The 20,859-nt window shown below is 41.2% G+C and overlaps 1 protein-coding gene across 1 annotated transcript; it reads left to right on the top strand.

Moving 5' to 3' along the window:
- Positions 1 to 20,674: 20,674 nt before the first annotated feature.
- Positions 20,675 to 20,835, top strand: LOC132542786 (uncharacterized). The gene has a single exon (XM_060205760.1). It carries the CDS (start codon positions 20,675 to 20,677, stop codon positions 20,738 to 20,740), a length of 66 nt encoding a protein of 21 aa, XP_060061743.1. The 3' UTR covers positions 20,741 to 20,835.
- The last annotated feature ends 24 nt before the right edge of the window (positions 20,836 to 20,859 follow it).

Raw genomic sequence — 20,859 nt, 5'->3', positions numbered from 1 at the left:
ACCACTTGGCATTGTTTTATAGGAAAACTCATTATATTATATTATATTATATTATTTTATATTATTTTATATTACATTACTAATTGGATTTATGTGCATATGTTGATGTTTATTTTAATTGCAAAACAAATTGATTTTTTAAAAACTGCATTATCAGTGTAAAGTTTGTCATGAGGGAGGGGAAGAGTAACTGGTTAGTGCAGAAGGATATGAGTCATCAGTAGGATTTGTCAGCAAATTGAGAAGGATATGATGGAGAAACAATAGATTCTAGTGACATTCATTATTTTCATTCTACATATGTGGCTACAAATAAGTTTCCTTTTGCTGATTGGTTTAAATTACTTTTTGTCTTTTTATTTTTTTTAAGATTCTTTTAAAAAATTATTTATTACTGGATAGAGACAGAGAAATTGAGAGAGAAAAGGAGATAGAGAGGGAAAGAGACACCTGCAGCTCTACTTAACCACTTGTGAAGCTTTCCCCCTTGCTGGTGGGGACCAGGGGCTTGAACCCAGGTCCTTGCTCACTGTATTATGTGCTCTTAACCAGGTGTGCTACGCCTGGCTCCTTGACTTTTTACTTCTTAAAACTATTTTATTTTATTTTTATTTTTATATTTATTTACTTATTCCCTTTTGTTGCCCTTGTTTTATTGTTGTGGTTACTATTGTTGTTATTGATGTTATTGTTGGATGGGACAGAGAGAAATGGAGAGAGGAGGGGAAGACAGAGGGGGAGAGAAAGACAGATACCTGCAGATCTGCTTCACCGCTTGTGAAGCGACTCCCCTGCAGGTGGGGAGCCAGGGGCTCAAACCGGGATCCTTACACTGGTCCTTGCGCTTTGCACCACCTGTGCTTAACTTGCTCTACCGCCTGACTCCCTATTGATTTATTTTTAATGAAAGAGATACAGAGAGAAAGATACAGAGACCAGAGCACTGCTCAGTTCTGGTTTATGGTCATACTGGGGGTTGAGCCTCAGGTGTGAAAGTCTTTGGTGGGCTGACAGACACCTTAATGCAAAAGACTTTCATGCCTGAGGCTCTTAGGCCCCTGGCAAAATAGGTGCCCTCCCAGGTGAACTAGGTTGCCAGTCCTAGCACCTCAAATTTAAATCATAGACTACTCTTAGCTGTTTTTCTTGGGAAATGAAGTTTGGAGGGCTTCAAAGATAATTTTAGTGACTAGAAGAAACTCATCATTAGAATTTAGAATTTGTATGATGCTTCTAATTTGGTCCCTGCTACTACATGTCTGATTTTTTTTTTATTTTTTTAAATTATTTATTTTTTTGTGCCTCCAGGGTTATTACTGCTGGCTCTCAGTGCCTGCACTACAAATCCACTGCTCTTGGGAGGCTATATTTTCCCTTTTGTTGACTTTGTTTTTTATAGTTGTGGCTATTATTATTATTGCTGTCATCATTGTTGGATAGGTTAGAGAAAAATCGAGGGAGGAGGGGAAGACGGGGAGAGAAAAACAGACACCTGCAGACCTGCTTCACCGCTTGTGAAGCGACCCTCCTGCAAGTGGGGAGCGGGGCTCGAACTGGGATTCCTAGCCAGTCCTTGAGCTTTGTACCACATGTGCTTAACCCACTGCGCTACCGTCCCCCATTAAAAAAATTGTCTTTATTTGAGTCAGAAATCAAGTGGGAAGGGGGTGATAGACACCTGCAGCCCTGCTTTACCACTTGAAAAGCTTTCCTTGCACATTGTAATGTGTGTGCCCAACCAGGTGCTCCACCACCCACCCATCCCTTTTTAAATGAATTAAAAAATTAATTATATTTACTTTATTTCAATAGAAAAGAGAAGAAAGGCAGATAAGCCAGAGTATTCTTCAGCTCTGGCTTATGGTGGGGTGGGGGTTAAACCTGGCACCTGGGGGCCTCAGGCATGAAAGTCTCCTTGCATAACCATTATGCTGTCTCCCCTGCCCCTGGTTCTCATTCTCTCCACCCATCCCCCCAACCCCTTTACACAAGCAATTTCAAAAGCAGAATTTAAGCTCATATCACTTACTTATTTAGAAAAAATAATTAAGTTATCAAGTAAGATTTAGTTTGGTGAAAGGATATTTTTGTGAAGCTTGTTGGTAACTAGTCAGCATATCAGAAGATGCCCTCCAATATGGCAATATTTTCTAAAGATTTGTTTATCAATAAGAGAATCATAGTATCATTCCAGTACATGTGATGCTGGGGATTGAACTCAGCCTCTTGCTTCAGCAGTTCAGTGCTATATTCACGGCTTCATCTCCTGGGCCATGGCAGGGGGGAAAAAACAAAAAAACAAACAGGTAGAGGGATGGATAGCATAATGGTTATGCAAACAGACTCATGCCTGAATCTCTAAAGTCCCAGGGTCAAGCCCCCCTCACCCATAAACCAGAGCAGAATAGTGCTCTGGTTAAAAAACAAACAAAAACTATATATATTATTTATTTAATTATTATGTTTTGCAACGAAGATTATTCTTTTTAAAATCTTTATCTAGAGACAGCCAGGAACCGAGAAGGGGGAGACAGAGAGGGAAAAAGAGAGAGACAGTGCTTCCCCATTTGTGAAGCTCTCCCTCTGCAGTTGGGGACTAGGGGTTTAAACCCAGGTCCTTGCACATTGTAACGTGCGCTCAACTAGATATGCCACCACCCAGCCTCTAAGGTTTTATTTATTAATGAGAGATGGGGAAAGAATCAAAGCATCACTCTGGTATATGTGCTACCAAGGATTGAACTTGAGAACTCAGTGCTTAACCCTCTGTGCCACCCCCCACCCCAGCACAATATGTATTTTAAAGTTGAGTGAACAGAGTTGCTCTCTCATTTTTCTATTTTTAAATTCCTAAGCATTTTTATTGCATTTGAATTGGTCTAAAATTCTCAGCATTGGCAAGGCCTCCTCAGATTAGCTAACCAGACTCAGCTGCTTTCTCAAGGTGTGTGCTCCCTCAGCTGTTCACCATTTCTGTTTTCTGTCATAGAAATGTACAGGGACCCGGTACAGGGACCCGGCAGTGCCACACCTGGTTTAGCACACATGTTAACACCTGGGAAACTTCACAGGTACTTTCGATAGTGTAAAATGTGCTGGGCTGGTGAGATAGCTTATTTGGGAAGGTGCCTGCTTGGCCCATGTGCATGACCTTGGCCTGGCCCCCACTGCAGTGGGGGAAGCTTTGATTTCTGTGGTGTTTTTCCTTCTCTCTGAGTTTGAAAAAGTTGACCTGGAGCAGCAGAGCCCTAGCAACGACCAAAAAATGTGTGCTACTGTTTAGTATCCTCAGTAACTGGAGGAAGAGGACAAGCAAGAGTGAATTTTATATTATTTTATTTTTCCTGCCTGAGCACTGTTCAGCTCTGGCTTGTGGTGGTGTGGGGGATTGAACCTGGGACTCAGCTTTGTCTTGTGGTGGTGTGGGGGATTGAATATGGGACTTTGGAGCTTCAATCATGAGTGTCTCTTTGCATAACTATTATGCTATCTACCCCTGCTCCAAGAGTGAAATTTACATTTAAGAGATAGAAGGATGGGAAATCTATGGAAGAAAATAATTGATTTTGCATTATAGAGGCAATTAATCATTATTTAACGCTCACATGCAATATGAAACAACTGTTGAACTTGTCACTATAGAGATTATATATATATATATATTACTTACAGGGTTATCACTGGGGCTTAGTGCCTGCTCTAGGAACCCACTGCTTCTGGTGGCCATTTTTTTTTCTTGGATAGGACGGAGAGAAACTGAGAGGGGAGGGAAGATAGGAGGGAGGGAGAAAGACACCTGCATACCTGCTTCACTGCTTATGAAGCTACCCCCATGCAGGTGGTGAGCTGGGGGCCTGCGCTTCTAACTATATGTGCTTAACTTGGTGTGTCACCAACGAACCCCTATCATTTTTATTTTTTAATTAAAAAATTAATCAGCACGTTGCTCAGCTTTGGTTTATGTTGGTGCTGGGGATTGAACCTGGGAGCTTGGAGCCTTAACCTTGAAAGTCTTTTTGCATAACTGTTATGCTTTCTCCCCAGTGTCATAATTTAAAAAGTTAACCAAGAGCTCCAGTTGGATGATTTGAGTTCTTGACTTATCTTTTACTAAGTATAGAGAGGTGGCTGTGAAGTTTATGGTTTATAAAAAAGCTAGTTTCGGAGAGAAAGTAAAGAGTAATTTAAAAGGTTTTAGGGGAAACTTAGGCCAAAATGCTCAGATAGATAACTTCTGAGGGGAGTCAGGCAGTAGCACAATGGGTTAAGTGCACGAAGCGGGTATGCAGGTGTCTGTCTTTCTCTCCCCCTCTCTGTCTTCCCCTTCTCTCCATTTCTCTCTGTCTTATCTAACAACGACATCAGTAACAACAATAATAACTACAACAATTGAAAAAAGGAAAACTTCTGAGGCTTAAAATAATTTATGCTGACAAAATGTATTTTGGAGTGTTTTTATTCTGTATCCTGTACGTAGTTTCCTTCCTCACTTTTGGTGCAGATACTTGAGAAGGACCTTAGAATATGCGCATATATTTGAGGAAATAGGAAACTGAAAGAGTTAAACTGACCCAGAAACTGCTAACCTCTTGAAACATGGTATATTTTAAATAATGCTAACAATAGCCAGGAAGTTTTTGCTTTGCATGACGCTTCTGTGCTGTAGGTTATTTTGAAAGGTGATTCAAGTAACCTTTTCCCAAGTATCTATTTTGCAACCTCAGGGTACTTGCAGCTGTTAGTCATTCTAACTGTCCAATATAGCTCAGAAAACATTTCAAAACTGGTGTTGACAGGCTGATTCCAGGTGGCCTTTTGGATCTTTTACTATTGAATTTGTTCCATTCCAATTGAAGTTCAGAATCTCAGATACATTTTTTAAGCTAATAAGATAATAAAGTAGTTTAATAGTGCTAGAAATTAAATCAAAATGATTTAAGAAAAATTGTTCTCCAGAAACAATTTTGAAAGTAAAAAAGGGTGGAAGGAAACAAGAAAACAAACACTTGGATTTGATTTTATGAAAATGCAGCTGAGTTTGAAATAGTTGAGTATATTTAAAGGTGATTTCTAATTATTTAGGAAAAAACTTTGCTTAATCTTATAGTAAGAGGCTTGAGATTCTCTTTGAAATGCACATAAACTGAAGTCTTTATAAAGCCTACAGACATGGAAATACGAATAAATAGAATCTACTTTATTTTTTAAAATAGTTTTTTTAAAAATTTATTTCTTGGAATTTTTAAAAATAGTTTTAAAATATTTATTTATTCCCTTTTGTTGCCCTTGTTGTTGTAGTTATTGTTGTTGATGCCATTGTTGTTGGATAGGACAGAGAGAAATGAAGAGAGGAGGGGAAGACGGGGAAAGAAAGACAGACAGACACCTGCAGGCACCTGCTTCACCGCCTGTGAAGCGACTTTCCTGCAGGCGGGGAGCCGGGGCTCGAACTGGGATCCTTACGCTGGTCCTTGCGCTTTGCGCCATGTGCACTTAACCTGCTGCGCTACCGCCCAACTCCCAGAATCTACTTCACTCGATTTAAACAGAACTATTTAACTTAATTAAAAAAAAAAGCTCACTGAAAATAAGGCTGGTGAGCAGTATTAGAATTATAGTTAGGATTTTTAAAGCTCTTGCTGGTGTTCAGTAAAATTTAAATTTTATTTAAGACAAGAATAGTATTTTCTCAAAGAGAAAAAGCTGGGGAAAGGCACACGAAATTCAGATCAGGTATTTTTCAGCTGTGGGGTAAAGACTGCTAATGTATTACTATTATTTTTTTGAATGTAGTCTTTTGTAGAGACTAGGAATTACTAGAAAAGGACAGTTAACTTTAATCACCAGGGTACATACAAATTTGAAAACCAGCTCATTTGAGTGGAAACAGACAGGGGCCCACAGGATTTCAGTAAATGCTGTTTTCAGAAGTAGGAATGATTATTGGTTAATTGCTTCTACCCCTTCTGTATGTTAATTGCTTCTACCCCTTCATATATCTCCTGATGCTTCTGAAATGTCAAGATATTTTCCCACCATCAAGGTCATACTTTCTTTTTTCATAGGACTGATACTGATTTCTGTACTAGAACTTGATCCTCAAGTTTCCTCTTTAAATGAGGAAGTGGAAAAGTAGGAATAAATAACCAAGGGATTATGAAACTTTTTTTTTCAAGTAGTAAAAGCAACTTGCTGTTTTTACCTTATTTACAGATAGTTTGTATCCTGATTTGTGTAGAAAATGATAATCTCATTACTTATCAACTCCCTGGGAGTACAGTAGATAAAGGAGGGAATTTATTATGGATTATCTAAATTTCAAAGTATCAGATGTATTGATTTTAATTTAATAAATGCAACATCAAAGGGGATGAACAAAAATAAGTAACACAGAAGAGAATTATTGCTTCTATAGAGCTCTCATGAATTGGAAGTAAGTCTTGCCAAATTTCAATTTGAAACTAGTTAATTACAATATGCTGTGTGAGTTGAGTTTTCTTTCATTTACAATTCTTTTCCCCTCAAAAGCTCAAAATCCAGTACATAATAGTAGTACTTCACAGAGGAATTTTTTCACTTTTCCTTGATGGCTGAATAGTCCTAACATTTAAGTTGGGCATCTACAGGTTACTTAGGGTTTTGACATTCTTTCTTTAATTATCTTTATTTATTGGATAGAGACAGCCAGAAATCAAGAGGGAAGGGGGAGATAGAAAGAAACAGAGATACATGTAGCACTGCTTCACCACTTGCAAAACTTTCCCCATGAAGGGGACCAGGGGCTTGAACCTGGATCTTTATGCACTCAACCAGGTGCGCTACCATCTGCCTCAGGCTTTGTCTTTAGAGACCCCATATTTAATTAGTGGACAAATCCTTCTGGTTTCTGTTTCTGTTTCTTTTTCTTTTCTTTCTTTCTTTCTTTCTTTCTTTCTTTCTTTCTTTCTTTCTTTCTTTCTTTTTTAAATATTTATTTATTTATTTTCCTGTTTGTTGCCTTTGTTTCTTGTTGTTGTAGTTATTGTTGTTCTTATTGATGTCGTCGTTGTTAGATAAGACAGAAATGGAGAGAGGAGGCGAAGACAGGGGAGAGAAAGATAGACACCTGCAGACCTGCTTCACTGCCTGTGAAGCGACTCCCCTGCATGTGGGGGAGCTGGGGGCTTGAACCAGGATCCTTATGCTGGTTCTTGTACTTTATGCCACGTGCACTTAACCCACTGCGCTACCACCTGACTCCCTGGTTTCTGTTTCTGAACATATCTTGAAACCAATCTCTTAACTCTCTTTACTATTACTACCTTGGTTTATGCTGTTTTCTTGGGTTATAGCAATAGCTTCCTAAGGGATCTCCCTTCCTGCTTCCATCCTTATTACTCTAGTCTATTTACAAAATAGCTAAGGCTTATGCTTTTAAACACAAAGTTTCCTTCTTGTTTGAAACCTTCTCATCTGGTTTGCCTTCTAGTCCATATACACATAAGTGGCCTATAAGGTTTTCTTATTTCTGTGACCCTATTCATTTTCTTGACCTCTCTCCTCTACTGACACTGGCCCCCTTGGATGTTCCTAGAACACTTCAAGCATGATCTGACCTCATACCCTTTGCAGCAGCCATTTCAAATAGCTACTTGGCTCATACCCCCAGGTCTTGTATAAAATGCCACTTTTTTTTTCAAATGAGGTTTTTCTTGATAGCTGTATTTAAAATCAGAATTACCCCTCTTTTGACACTGCTTCCTCTGCTTTGCATTTTTTTCCCCCATATCAGTAGCAAATTTTGTTTCTTTGCTGCCTACTGAAATAAGAAAATACCAACAGGAATTTCATTTGTTTACTGCTCTAGCTGTACCCAAAACAGTATGTGATATAGTATAGAGTCAATAAAGCTTGAATTATTTGTAGCTAGACAAATTGTAAGGAAATACTTAGTTATTCATGAGAACAAATTCTTTTTTTTGTTTGTTTTATAATTATTCCCCTTTGTTGCCCTTGTTCTGTTGTTGTTGTTATTGATGTCGTCCTCGTTGGTGAATAGGACAGAGAAATGGAGAGAGGAGGGTAAGCCATCAATAACAACAACAATAATAACTACAACAATAAAACAACAAGGGCAACAAAGGGAATAAATAAATATTAAAAAAGTAAAAGTTACAGTTAACAATATTTACATATTTTTCCCACATTTGGGAGCTACTCATCAGCTTTCTAGTTCTATTTCCAACTCTGACACCATCTCCCCAGACAACACCTTTAACCTACCTGTATGTTAGCTGTTAGACTCAGGCAAAAAATCAGAAAAGTCATGGGCCCCTTGGAATATACTTAAAATAGACCTACTAGCTTTTCCAAAATGGAGACCCCCAAATCTTATCTACTATATTCTTACCTTTAGGTTCCTGACTATTTAACAAGTTGTTCTGCTTTATAACTTTTTTTAAATGTTTTACAGTTGACAGTAAATACAATAGTTTGTACATGCATAATATTTTAGTTTTCCATATAACAATACACCCCCCACTAGGTCCTCTGTCATCCTTTTCCAGGACCTGTACTCTTCCCCCAACCCACCCCAGAGTCTTACTTTGGTGCAATACACCAACTCCAGTTCAGATTCTACTTTGTGTTTTCTTTTCTGATCTTGTTTTTCTTTTCTTTTTCTTTTTTTTTGGATCTTTTTTCTTTATTTCCTTTTTTTGTCCTTGTTATTTTTTTGTAGTTATTATTGATGTTCTCATTGTTGTTGCTGGATAGGAGAGAGGAAGGCAAGACGGGGGGGGGGGGAAGACACCTGCATACCTGCTTCACTGCTTGTGAAGTGACTCCCCTGCAGGTGGGGAGCCGGGCGCTTGAACCGGGATCCTTAAACCGGTCCTTGCGCTTTGTGCCACATGTGCTTAACACGCTGCGCTACTGCCGGACTCCCGTTTTTCTTGTTTAATCTTGTCTTTTTCAGCCACCAAGTTGCAGATGCTACTATGATGCCAACATGACTTCCCTGTGCAGATGACCTCAGCAATGTGTCCTGGATCCCCACTTCCCAGAGCCCTGCCCCACCAGGGAAAGAGAGAGACAGGCTGGGAGTATGGATCAACTTGACCTGCCAATGCCCATGTCCAGCAGAGAAGCAATTACAGAAGCCAGACCTTCCACCTTCTGCACCCCATAATGATTTTGGGTCCATGCTCCCAGAGGGATGCTGCCCAGGGAAATCCGGTTGGAATCTGGTAGTATCTGGAACCTGGTGGCTGAAAAAAAGTTAAGCTATAAAGCAGAACAAATTGCTGACTAATCATGAACCTAAAGGCTGGAATATTGCAGATGAAGATTTAGGGTCTCTTGTTTTAAAAAAAGATAGTAGGTTGGGGCTGGGTGGTGGCACACCTGGTTGAGTGCACTGTTATAGTGCACAATGACCTGGGTTCGAGTCCCCCGTTCCTCACCTGCAGGGGGAAAGTTTCCCAAGTGGTGAAGCAGTGCTGTAGGTGTCTCGGTCTCCTCTCTCTTTCTCCCCCTTCCTCTCAATTTCTGGCTATCTCTATCAAATAAATAAAGATTAAAAAAAGCTAATAGGTCTATTTTAGGTATATTCCAAGGGGCCCATGACTTTACTATTTTTTTATTATATTTATTTATTTATTTAAATTTTAAAATTATCTTTATTGGATAGAGACAGCCTGAAATGAGAGGGTAGGGGAGATAGAAGGATAGACACCTGCAGCACTGCTTCACCATTTGCAAAGCTTTCCCTTTGCAGGTGGGGACCGGGGGCTTGAACCCAGGTCCTTGAGCACTATAACGTGCACTCAACCAAGTGTGCCACTACCTGGTCCCTTATCTTTATTTATTTATTGGATAGAGACAGCCAGAAATCAAGAGGGAAGGGGTAAATAGTGAGGGAGAGTGACTGACGCCTGCAGCACTGCTTCACCACTTGCAAAGCTTTCCCCTCGTAGGTTGGGGCTGGGGGCATTGTAACGTGCACTCAACCACGTGAGTCACCGCCCACCCTTTCCCCAGAGCACTGCTCAGCTCTAGTGTATGGTAGTGCAGGGGATTAAACCTGGGACTTTGAACCTCAATCATGAGAGTTTCTTTGTATAACCATTATGCTATCTACCCCTACCTGACTTGTTTTTGCCTGAGCCTGACATCTGATATGCAGGTGGACCCAAGTTACTGTCTGGGGAGATGATGTCATGGCTGGAAAAGGACTAGAAAGCTGGATCAGGGAAGACAGTAGCTCCCAAGTATGGGAAAAGTATATAAATATTGTTACTGTAAAACCCACTGATTTCATCTGGGGCCCATATTTATTTTTATTTTTTTTTAATTTTTAAATAAATATATGAATATGGGTTTTATTGGGTTGTTGGAAAAGTCATAACTTTTTTTTTCCCTCCTGGGTGATCTCTAGGGCGCTCAGTGCCTGCACCATGAATCTACTGCTCCTGGTGGCCATTTTTTTAAAAAAATATTTTATTGACTAGGACAGAGAGAAATTGAGAAGGGAGAGAGAGGAAGATAAACACCTGTAGACGTGCTTGCAAAGTGACCACCCCCTGCAGATGGGGAGTAGGGGCTCGAGCTGGGATCCTTGTGTGGGTACTTGCTCTTTGTAGTATGTATGCTTAGCCGTGTGCCACCACCTGGTGCCCATACTATTTTTGTTCCCCTCTCTCCCCTCCCTCCTTTCCATCTACCTTTCTTTCTGTCTGTCTTGCATCCAGGGTTATCTATGGGGCTTGGTGCCTGCATTACAAATCCACTGCTCCTGGAGGCCTTTTTCCCCCTTTTGTTGCCCTTGTTGTTTACCATTGTTGTTATTACTGTTGTTATTGCTGTTGTTGTTGGGTAGGACAGAGAGAACTTGAGAGGAGGGTAAGACTGGGCGGGGGGAGACACCTGCAGATCTGCTTCATTTATGAAGCGACCCCCCTGCAGGTGGGGAACCGGGGGCTCAAACGGATTCTTACGTGAGTCCTTGCACTTCACACCATGTGCGCTTAACCCAGTGCGCTACCACCCAGCCCCTATATAACATGTTTTCCTATGCAGAAATGCATCATAATTTTTCTGACAATCCAGTATTAATGAGCAGGGGGAGAGAACCAGAGCATTACCCTGGTACTTTTGATGCTAGGGATCGAACTCAAAAGCTCACTTTTGGGAGTCCCAACACATCATCCATCCACTATTTCACCTCTTGGGTAACTAGACCTGTGCTTTTAGAATTTATTTACTTATTTAAAATTTTTTTTAAGGTCATTACTTTTTAAATTATATTTTTATTTGGTTATATTGGATACAGACAGAAACTGAGAGGGAAGAGGGAGATAGGGAGAGGGGACACCTACAGCCCTGCTCCACCACTTGTGAAGATTTCCCCCTGAAGGTGGGGGACCAAGGCCTTGAACCTGGGTGTTCACTGTAATATGTGCACTTAACCAGATGCACCACTGCCTGTTCCCTAGAGTTTATTTTCTTAGCTCTAGAACTCTTTATTGTACATCTGTATTATAATGTACTATTTTAATTTGGTGAGTACTGACTTTACTCAGGTTAAAGGGCTCAATACTTTTTGTGTGCGGTGATGAGGAATGAACTAGTGTCTTCTGCGTCCGTTATGCTGCTGACATCCTAGATCCTCTCCAGCCCAATTTTTCTTTTTCTTAACTGAAGTTTGTTTATTCCTTTTTGTTGTCCTTGTTTTTTTCTTGTTTACTTATTATTGATGTCATTGTTGGATAGGACAGAGAGATATGGAGAGAGGAGGGGAAGACGGGGAGAGAAAGACACCTGCAGACCTGCTTCACTGCCTGTGAAACAACTCCCCCCGCAGGTGGGGACTGGGGGGCTCAAACCGGGATCCTTATGCAGGTCCTTGGGTCCTTGCGCTTGCGCCACATGCGCTTAACCTGCTGCACTACCGCCCGACTCCCCCAGTTTTTATTTTCTATATGGTGGGGGTGGGGAGGAGTGAGGGAGACGCTGAAGTACTACTACTAGATTCATGGAATTCTTTCAGTGCTGTCCTGTGTTCTTATGTATTGCTGGGAATGCAGCGCAGGGCCTCATGAATGGTAGGGCATGTGCTTTACAGTTTCCTAGACTCTTGTATCATTTATTTAAATTTGATGACAAAAAGAAGTAACAACATGCATTTATTTGTTGCCTTCAGGGTTTTTTCTGGAGCTCAGTGCCTGCACTACAAATCTATTGCTCCTGGAGGCTGTTTTTCTTTCCATTTTATTGAATAGGACAGAAAGGGGATGGGGAGATAGGGAGAGAGACAGAGAGACACCTGCAGACCTGCTTCACCACTTGTGAAGCTTCTCTTCTGCAGGTGGGAACTGGGGGCTCGAACCCAGCTCCTTGTGTGGGTCCTTGTGCTTCATACTATGTGTGCTTAACCCACTGTGATACTGCCCACTACCTCATTTTATTTTTCCACCAGAGCACTGCTCAACTCTGGCTTATGGTGGTATAGGGGATTGAGCCTGGGTCCTTGGAGCCTCAGGCATCAGTCTCTTTGCATAACCATTATGCTATCTAACCATACCCCACAAATGCAACTTTTCATTATTTTCAGATTTATTTATTAATGAGAAGTATAGAGAGAGAGAGAGAGGAAAGAAAAGAAAAGAAAAGAAGAAAGAAAAGAAAAGAAAAGAAAAAACCACATTACTCTGCTATATGTGCTGCTGGGGGTCGAACTCAGGATCTTATGCTTGGGAGTTCAGTAATATATCTACTGTGCCACCTCCCAGACAACTAGTTTTAAATTATGACTCAAGAGCTCTCATAACTCTTGGACATTTTTCTTTTTTTATTGGGGAGGATTAACAGTAAAATACAGTTGTTTGTACATTTGTAAAACTTCTGTTTTCTGCAAAACACTCTCATTCGTAGCCTACGTTCACTTTCACCATCAAGAATCAGGAGCAGAAAGCGCCTCTCCTACCCCCAGTCCTTTACTTCGGTGCAATAAGAGCTAACTTAAAATTTTCTTTATTTTTACTATCTTTATTTATTTATTGGATATAGATAGTCAGAAATCAAGAGGGAAGGGGGCGATAGAGAGGGAGAGACAGAGAGACACCTGCCTTACTGCTTCACCACTTGCAAAGCTTTCCCCTTGCAGGTGGGGACCAGGGCTCAAACCTGGGCCCTTGTGCATTGTAACATGTGCACCCAACCAGGTACTACACCACCTGGCCCCATCAGAGGCAATTTATTAGTGCAAAGTTTGTTGTAAGTAGTGTAGATATTTTGTGTATTCATTATTTAAACACTCCTGGGCTGACTTTTTGATTTTTATTTCAGATAGACAGAAAGGGGAGGGGGGGAGAGGGAGAGAATGAGACACAGACATCACAATAGCAAAGTTTCTTTCTCTGTGGTGACACTGCTATGCAGTGTTGGACCTCCTCCCTCCACACATACACACACACATTCACTACAGGGTGAGTCATCTCCTAATCTGGATGTTGTATTACATTAAATGGGGTGGATTTTGACCCTTGAATTCTCCACATTTATTTTGAATTTAGAAGCATAGTTGTTAAAAGTAGAGCTTACGTTTTACTTGATAATCTAGTATCTCTTTTTAAAATTTTTTATTTATAAAAAGGAATCATTGACAAAACCATAGGATAAGAAGGGTATAACTCTACACAATTCCCACCATCAGAACTCCGTGTCCCATCTCCTTCCCTGATAGCTTTCCTATTCTTTATCCCTCCGTGAGTATGGACCCAAGGCCATTGTGGGGTGCAGAAGGTGGAAGGTCTGGCTTCTGTAATTGCTTCCCTGCTGAACATGGGCGCTGACTCGTCACTCTATACTCCCAGCCTATCTCTCACTTTCCCTGGTGGGGCAGGGCTCTGGGGTAATCTAGTATCTTTAACAAAGAAATTGCCTTTCAGGAATTGTGTAGGTACTGGCTTGTCAGAGGAACTACCCATTTGAAGGTCTTTAATCCTGTGGTTATTACATTGTTAAGAATGCAGTTAACTATAAATCATCACAGGTTTTTTTTTTTTAATCATCACAGGTATTTTATCACCCCAGAATTAAGTAAAAGATAACATATATACATGGGCGAGGAGGGAGGATACAATTCAAGTGGTATACGTGTGGTAAAGTAAATCATGCTCTGAAACTCCAGTCTCATTTCCTCCATCCCCAGGCAGTCACTGTTACCTTTCAATCTTTATAAACTTTCAGATTGTCCTTGGGAATGAAAGAATATACAGTACTTACAAATATAAACAACAACTAAATATATATTTATATTGCCAACTTTGTGCATATACATATATTTAGTTGTTGTCTAGGACAGAGAGAAATGGAGAGAGGAGGGGAAGACCGAGGGAGAGAGAAAGATAGACACCTGCAGACCTACTTCACTGTCTGTGAAGTGACTCCCCTGCAGGTGGGGAGTTGGGGGCTCAAACCGGGATCCTTACACTGGTCCTTGTGCTTTGCGCAACCTGTGCTTAATCCACTGCACTACTGCCGGACTCCCGATTTTTTTTGACCAAGAAATTCTTTTATTTGATGGCACAGAGAGACATTGAGAGGGAAGTGGGGACAGAGAGGGAAAGGGAGAGACAAAGATACCTGCACATTACTTCATAGCTTGTGAAGCTTTTCCTTTTGCAGGTGGGGATGATAGGCTTGAACCCGGATCCTTGAACATGGTAACATGTACACTTAATCACTTGTGCCAGAAGTTGATTCTCTGCTTTAAGTTCTGCATGTAACAGGAGCTGTATTGGTTTATCTGAATTGACAGGTGGAAGAACTTTTAACTGTTTTTGTCAACAGTTAAGTGTAGCTGAACTCTTGGAAAGGGGAACAGAAGTTTATTTTCATCATGTGTCTGTTAACATTGATAGACTGTACTGTTTGCATTATCAGGAAGTCCTTTGCTAGGAGTTCCTCAGTATAGTGTTAAAATTGGAAAATGTAATAATGATTGAGCCTTTTCCTTATAATTGCCCTTCTAAAATGAGCTTGGATCAATAAAATGGGATAAAGGTTGCTCTGTTTGCTGAGTAGACAAATACTTGAACCACCTTAGAATGAGATATGCGGGGGTCGGGCGGTGGCGCAGTGGGTTAAGCGCATGTGGCGCAAAGCGCAGGAACCGGCGTAAGGATCCCGGTTCGAGCCCCCGGCTCCCCACCTGCAGGGGAGTCGCTTCACAGGCGGTGAAGCAGGTCTGCAGGTGTCTATCTTTCTCTCCCCCTCTCTGTCTTCCCCTCCTCTCTCCATTTCTCTCTGTCCTATCCAACAACGAACAACATCAACAATGGCAATAATAATAACCACAACGAGGCTACAACAACAAGGGCAACAAAAGGGGGAAAAATGGCCTCCAGGAGCGGTGGATTCATGGTGCAGGCACCGAGCCCAGCAATAACCCTGGAGGAGGAAAAAAAAAAAAGAATGAGATATGCAACCTTTTAAGCCTATCAACACAGCAATGCAGGTCTTTCAGTACTTTTGCTCAGCTGACACACATATTAGCTGTGATAACATCATTGAGCTAAAGGGATTCAACCAGGTTTTGCTCTACAGTACATGGACACCATTGTTCTTTGGGTAATTACTTAAACAATCTTTTTCTCTCAATTTTATAAGGTCACAGTGTCTGACCCTGCAAGCAAACATTTGAAGAATAGTTAAACTTAAATGAAAATGATTGTGACTTGAAATATGTGGAGAGCCACAGGAAATAGCACAGTGGTCCACACAATAGATTTTCATGCTTGAGGCACCAGACATCCCAGCTTAATCCTTTGTACCATCCACCATTATACGCCAGAGATGATCAGTACTGTGGTAAAAAAAGGAAGGAGGGGTCCTGGTGGTGGCACACCCAGTTAAGTGCACATATTGCCATGTGCAAGTACCCGGGTTTGAATCCCTGCTCCCCACCTGCAGGGGGCTGCTTCACAAGTTAAGCAGGTCTGCGGGTATCTTTCTTTCTTTTTTCTTTTTTTATAATTTTTTAAAATACTTATTTTCCCTTTTGTTGTTTTATTGTTGTAGTTATTGTTGTTATTGATGTCATTGTGGTTGGATAGAACAGAGAGAAATGGAGAGAGGAGGGAAGACAGAGAGGGGGAAAGATAAGACACCTGCAGACCTGCTTCACCGCCTGTGAGAAGCGACTCCCCTGTAGGTGGGGAGCCTGGGGCTTGAACCGGGATTCTTACGCAGGTCCTGGTGCTTTGTGCCATATGCACTTAACACGCTGAGCTACCGCTCAACTCCCCCCCCCTTTTTTTTTAAAAATAAAAACTAGAGCACTAGTCAGCTCTGGCTTATTTTGGTGCAGGGACTGAACCTGAGACTTCAGAGCCTCTGGCATGAGAGTCTGTTTTTATAACCACTGTGCTATCTACCCTATCCTTCTCTTATCCACCACCACCCCTTTCAGTTTCTCTTCTGTTCTATCAAGTGTAATAACTGAAAGAAGAAGAAAAAAAGAAAAATGGCCACCAGAAATTGAGAATTAATAGTGCTGTCACTGAATCCCAGTAATAACCCTGGTGGCAAAAAGAAAAAATAATAAAAAATAAAAGTATATGGGTGCAGTTTGTTAGTCCAAATTGAAGGAAAATGATTGATTAGACATGAGTTCTTAAGAGACACACACTCTGACTAGAGCACTGCTAAGCTTTGGCATATGGTTCTGTGCGTATTTCGCCTGGGACTGCTTGGGTTTTAGAGATGCAAATCTGTTTCACTGCTGCTCCACTATCTCCCAGTGCTACTATTAAGTAATTTATTTATTTTCTTTCTTCTATTAAGTAACTTTTAACCTTTTTGGATCCCACACTTTTTTTTGAAGGTCAGAAATTGATCTCTTAAATTTTTCCTAATATTAAAACTCCTTGACTATATAGGAATACTTTGCAGTTAAAGTTATGAATTAAGAAGAGTGTGTTTCTTAGTTTGAATGTATATGCTTTGTGCTGTACTGTAGTGGACAGCTAATTTTGCTGAAGCATTGAAGTCTTTTTTAAATATGTATATATTTATTCCCTTTTGTTACCCTTATTGTTTTATTGTTGTAGTTATTATTGATATTGATGTTGTTGGATAGGACAGAGAGAAATGGAGAGAGGAGGAAAAGACAGAGAGGAGGAGAGTAAGGTAGACACCTGCAGACCTGCTTCACCACCTGTGAAGCGACTCCCCTCCCCCTGCAGGTGGGGAGCGGGGCCTCAAACCGGGATCCTTATGCCAGTCCTTGGAGTTTGCGCCACCTGCGCTTAACCTGCTGCACTACCGCCCAACTCCTGAAGTCTTTTATTTATTTTTTATTTTCTTAATGAGTTTACTTATGAGAAAAATAGGAGAGAAAGAACCAGCCATCATTCTGGTACATGTGCTGCTGGGCATCAAACTCATGCTTGAGAGTATAGTGCCTTAGCCACTGTGCCACCTCCCAGACCACAAAGCATTGAAATCTTAGAATGCTATTTAGACTTTTTGATAAATCTTTCACATCTTGATGCTTAAGCTTTCCTTCCCTTCCCTCCCCTCCCTCCCCCCTCCCCTCCCCTCCCCTCCCCCTCCCCCTCCCCCTCCCCTCCCCTCCCCCTCCCCTCCCCTCCCCCTCCCCTCCCCCTTATCCTTCCCCTTCCCCTTCCCCTTCCCCTTCCCCTTCCCCTTCCCCTTCCCCTTCCCCTTTCCCTTTCCCTTTCCCTTTCCCTTTCCCTTTCCCTTTCCCTTTCCCTTTCCCTTTCCCTTTCCCTTTCCCTTTCCCTTTCCCTTTCCCTTTCCCTTTCCCTTTCCCTTTCCCCTTCCCCTTCCCACCAGAGCATTGATCAGCTCTAGTTTATGGTGGTGTTGGGGATTGAACCTGGGACTTCAGAGCCTCAGGCAGGACAGGAGAGTGTGTTTGCATAACCATTAAGCTATCTACCCCTGCCGAAGAATGCTTACACTTTGTTTGTGTCCATGGGAATATAATCACAAGCATATAATTTATAAAATGCTCTAAGAACTTTATATAAAAAAGAAGACTTGAGGGTGGAAGAGTAGGCCTAAGTTCTTATCTGTATTTCAGTTTTTTTTAAAATCTTTATTTGCTCGATAGAGAGTCAGAAATTTAGAAGGAAGGGGACAACAGAGAGGGAGAGAGACAGACATCTGCAGCCCTGCTTCACCACTTGTGAAGCTTTTCCCCTGAAGGTGGGGACCGGGGGCTGGAACCTGGGTCCTTATACACTGTAACATGTTCGCTCAACCAGGTGCGCCACCACCCGGCACCTTTTCTTGAGTTTTTTCCATTATCTTTTATATATTTTTCTATTTTACTACAGCCAATTTTTTAAGAGACATAAACAAGCATTTATTGGTATCTTAGGAAAGAAGCAAATGTAAGAACTTAGACCTTGTCCTTGTTTTCTGGGATAATTTATTATTATGTTGACATTCTGGCTGAACCAGCTATAAATATTACTATTTCAAAACAGCAGGTCAAAAGTATTAAAAAATTATGCCACTTCTTTTTCTTGCCTTGTTTTGGGTAGGGATACTAATCTCTACCAAATACCCAAACGTTGTTTGGCTAGAAGAATGCCGTATGAATAAATGACTTAGATGTTTTTGTATTCTTGAAGCAATGAAGTGAAAAAAATATAATAAAAAGGTAAACTAGGATAGACAAGAGGATGAGATTTATACATGAGTTGAGCAACAGACATGGCGCATTGGAAAACATGAGACTGGCAAAGAAGGCTTGGGCTGAATTTAGGCCCAACCAACTGGTTCACATTCACATTTATTTATTTATGGAACTGGGGCCTCACACATGTACTCTGCTCTGGGCTGCTTTTTCATTCAAATGTAGAGACAGTGCAAGAGACACTACAGCACCAGTGCCATAGCACCTTCCATGCGATGCCAGGGTTTGAACTTCGGCCCAGTGCATGGCAAGGCATATTCTTTACTTGGTGAGCTATCTTTCCGGTCCCTCATTCACTTTAGATAATTCACTTAATATTTTTGATCCCCTCAGCTACTCAGAATTTGTGAGGAAAAAAAAAGATATTGGTTTTGTTTTTAATTTTTTAGTTAATTTACTGAATAGAGACCCAAATCGAGAGGGAAGGGGGAAGATACAGTGGAACAGAGACAGACACCTGCAATACCACTTGACCGCTCATTAAGCTTTTCCCCTGCAGGTGGGGAGTGGGCTTTAAACCTTATCCTTGTACACTGTAATGTGTGCACTTAACTAGGTGTGCCACCATGCGGCCCCATGTTTTTTTATTATTCTTGTAGATATTGATGCTGTTGTTGTTGGATAGGACAGAGAGAAATGGAGGGAGGAGGGGGGAAGACAGAGAGAGAGGGAGAGAAAGACACCTGCAAACCTGCTTCACCACCTGTGAGACTCCCCTGCAGGTGGGGAGCCGGGGGCTTGAAAAGGGATCCTTAAACCGGTCCATGTGCTTAGCGCTCCCTGTGCTCAATCCACTGTGCTACCGTCTGACTCCCTCGTTTTTAATTTTTCTGGTGAGCCAGGGCCTTAGTGCCTACATGATTCCATTATTCCTGGTATACTTTTTCCTCCCCCTCTTCTAATCTGAAGGAGAGACAAAGATGGAGTCATACCATAACACCTGCTATGCAATGGAAAATGTGTCCTGGTGGTTCGGGAGGTGGTGTAGTGGATGAAGCACTGGACTGTCAGACATGAGGTCCTGAGTTCAATCCTTGGCAGCACATGTACCAGAGTGATGTCTGGTTCTTTCTCTCCTATTTTCTTTTTCTCTGTCTCTTTCTTTCTTTCTTTTTTTTAAAGATTTTATTTATTTATGAGAAAGATAGGAGGAGAGAGAAAGAACCAGACATCACTGGCACATGTGCTACCGGGGATCGAACTTAGGACCTCATACTGAGAGTCCAAAGCTTTATCACTGTGCCACCTCCCGGACCACTGTCTCCTATTTTTCTCATGAATAAATAAGTATATAAAAAGGGAAGAAAAAAAAAAGGAAAATGTGCCCTGTAGAGGTTAATATGTAATGGTACTGCACATATTTGAGACCTTGGCTTTATTACCTGCAGCAGCAGCAGCAGCAAAGCAAACTGTAAAAATTCAGCTGTCGGGGCCAGGTGGTGGTGCACGTGGTTGAGTGTACATGTTACAGTGCGCAAGGACCCAGGTTCAAGTCCCCGGTCCCCACCTGCAGGGGGGAAGGCGTCACAAGTGGTGAAGCAGAGCTGCAGATCTCTCTCTGTCTCTCTCCCTATCACTTCATTCTCTCTAAATTTCTGGCTGTGTCTAATAACTAATTATAAAAAAATAAATCCAGCAATTGTGAAATTACTTGAGTTAGGTATAATCTTATTAACACAGAAACTTTGATCCCTATCTTGAAAAAGAGTATAAACTTGAATCTTTGACTTTAAAACTCTTGATAATGCACTTTTATTGTTGGCAGTGCATAAAGTCAAAGATTCAAGTTTATACTTTTTTTTTTCCAAGATAGGGATCAAAGTTTCTGTGACATTTTAGATGTTTGGATATAAAAATGCATTATTGACTTTGGGCATTGTGTTTACTGTGTTGCCAACCCCCGTTCATTTTACTTATGCTTTTCTTTTTTAGGTTTTTCGTTGGAATATACGTTGCACATTTATGGCGATTCTGAGCGTGAGGGCAGACTTCTGCCAGGCTCAGCACAGCGTTTTTGCTGACAAGTGAGCTCGGGGGCTCTATGTGCCATAATTAACATTGCCTTGAAGACTCTGGATACCGAGATTGGCCTCAGAAATTGTAGGCTTTTTTTTTTTTTAATTGCAAGCATATTTCTTTTAATGACT

The sequence above is a fragment of the Erinaceus europaeus genome, chromosome 13 (genome assembly GCF_950295315.1).
Source record: "Erinaceus europaeus chromosome 13, mEriEur2.1, whole genome shotgun sequence".
In the NCBI taxonomy this organism is placed as follows: domain Eukaryota; kingdom Metazoa; phylum Chordata; class Mammalia; order Eulipotyphla; family Erinaceidae; genus Erinaceus; species Erinaceus europaeus.
Note: the sequence above shows the minus strand (reverse complement) of the source record. Positions and strands in the feature narration are given on the sequence as shown.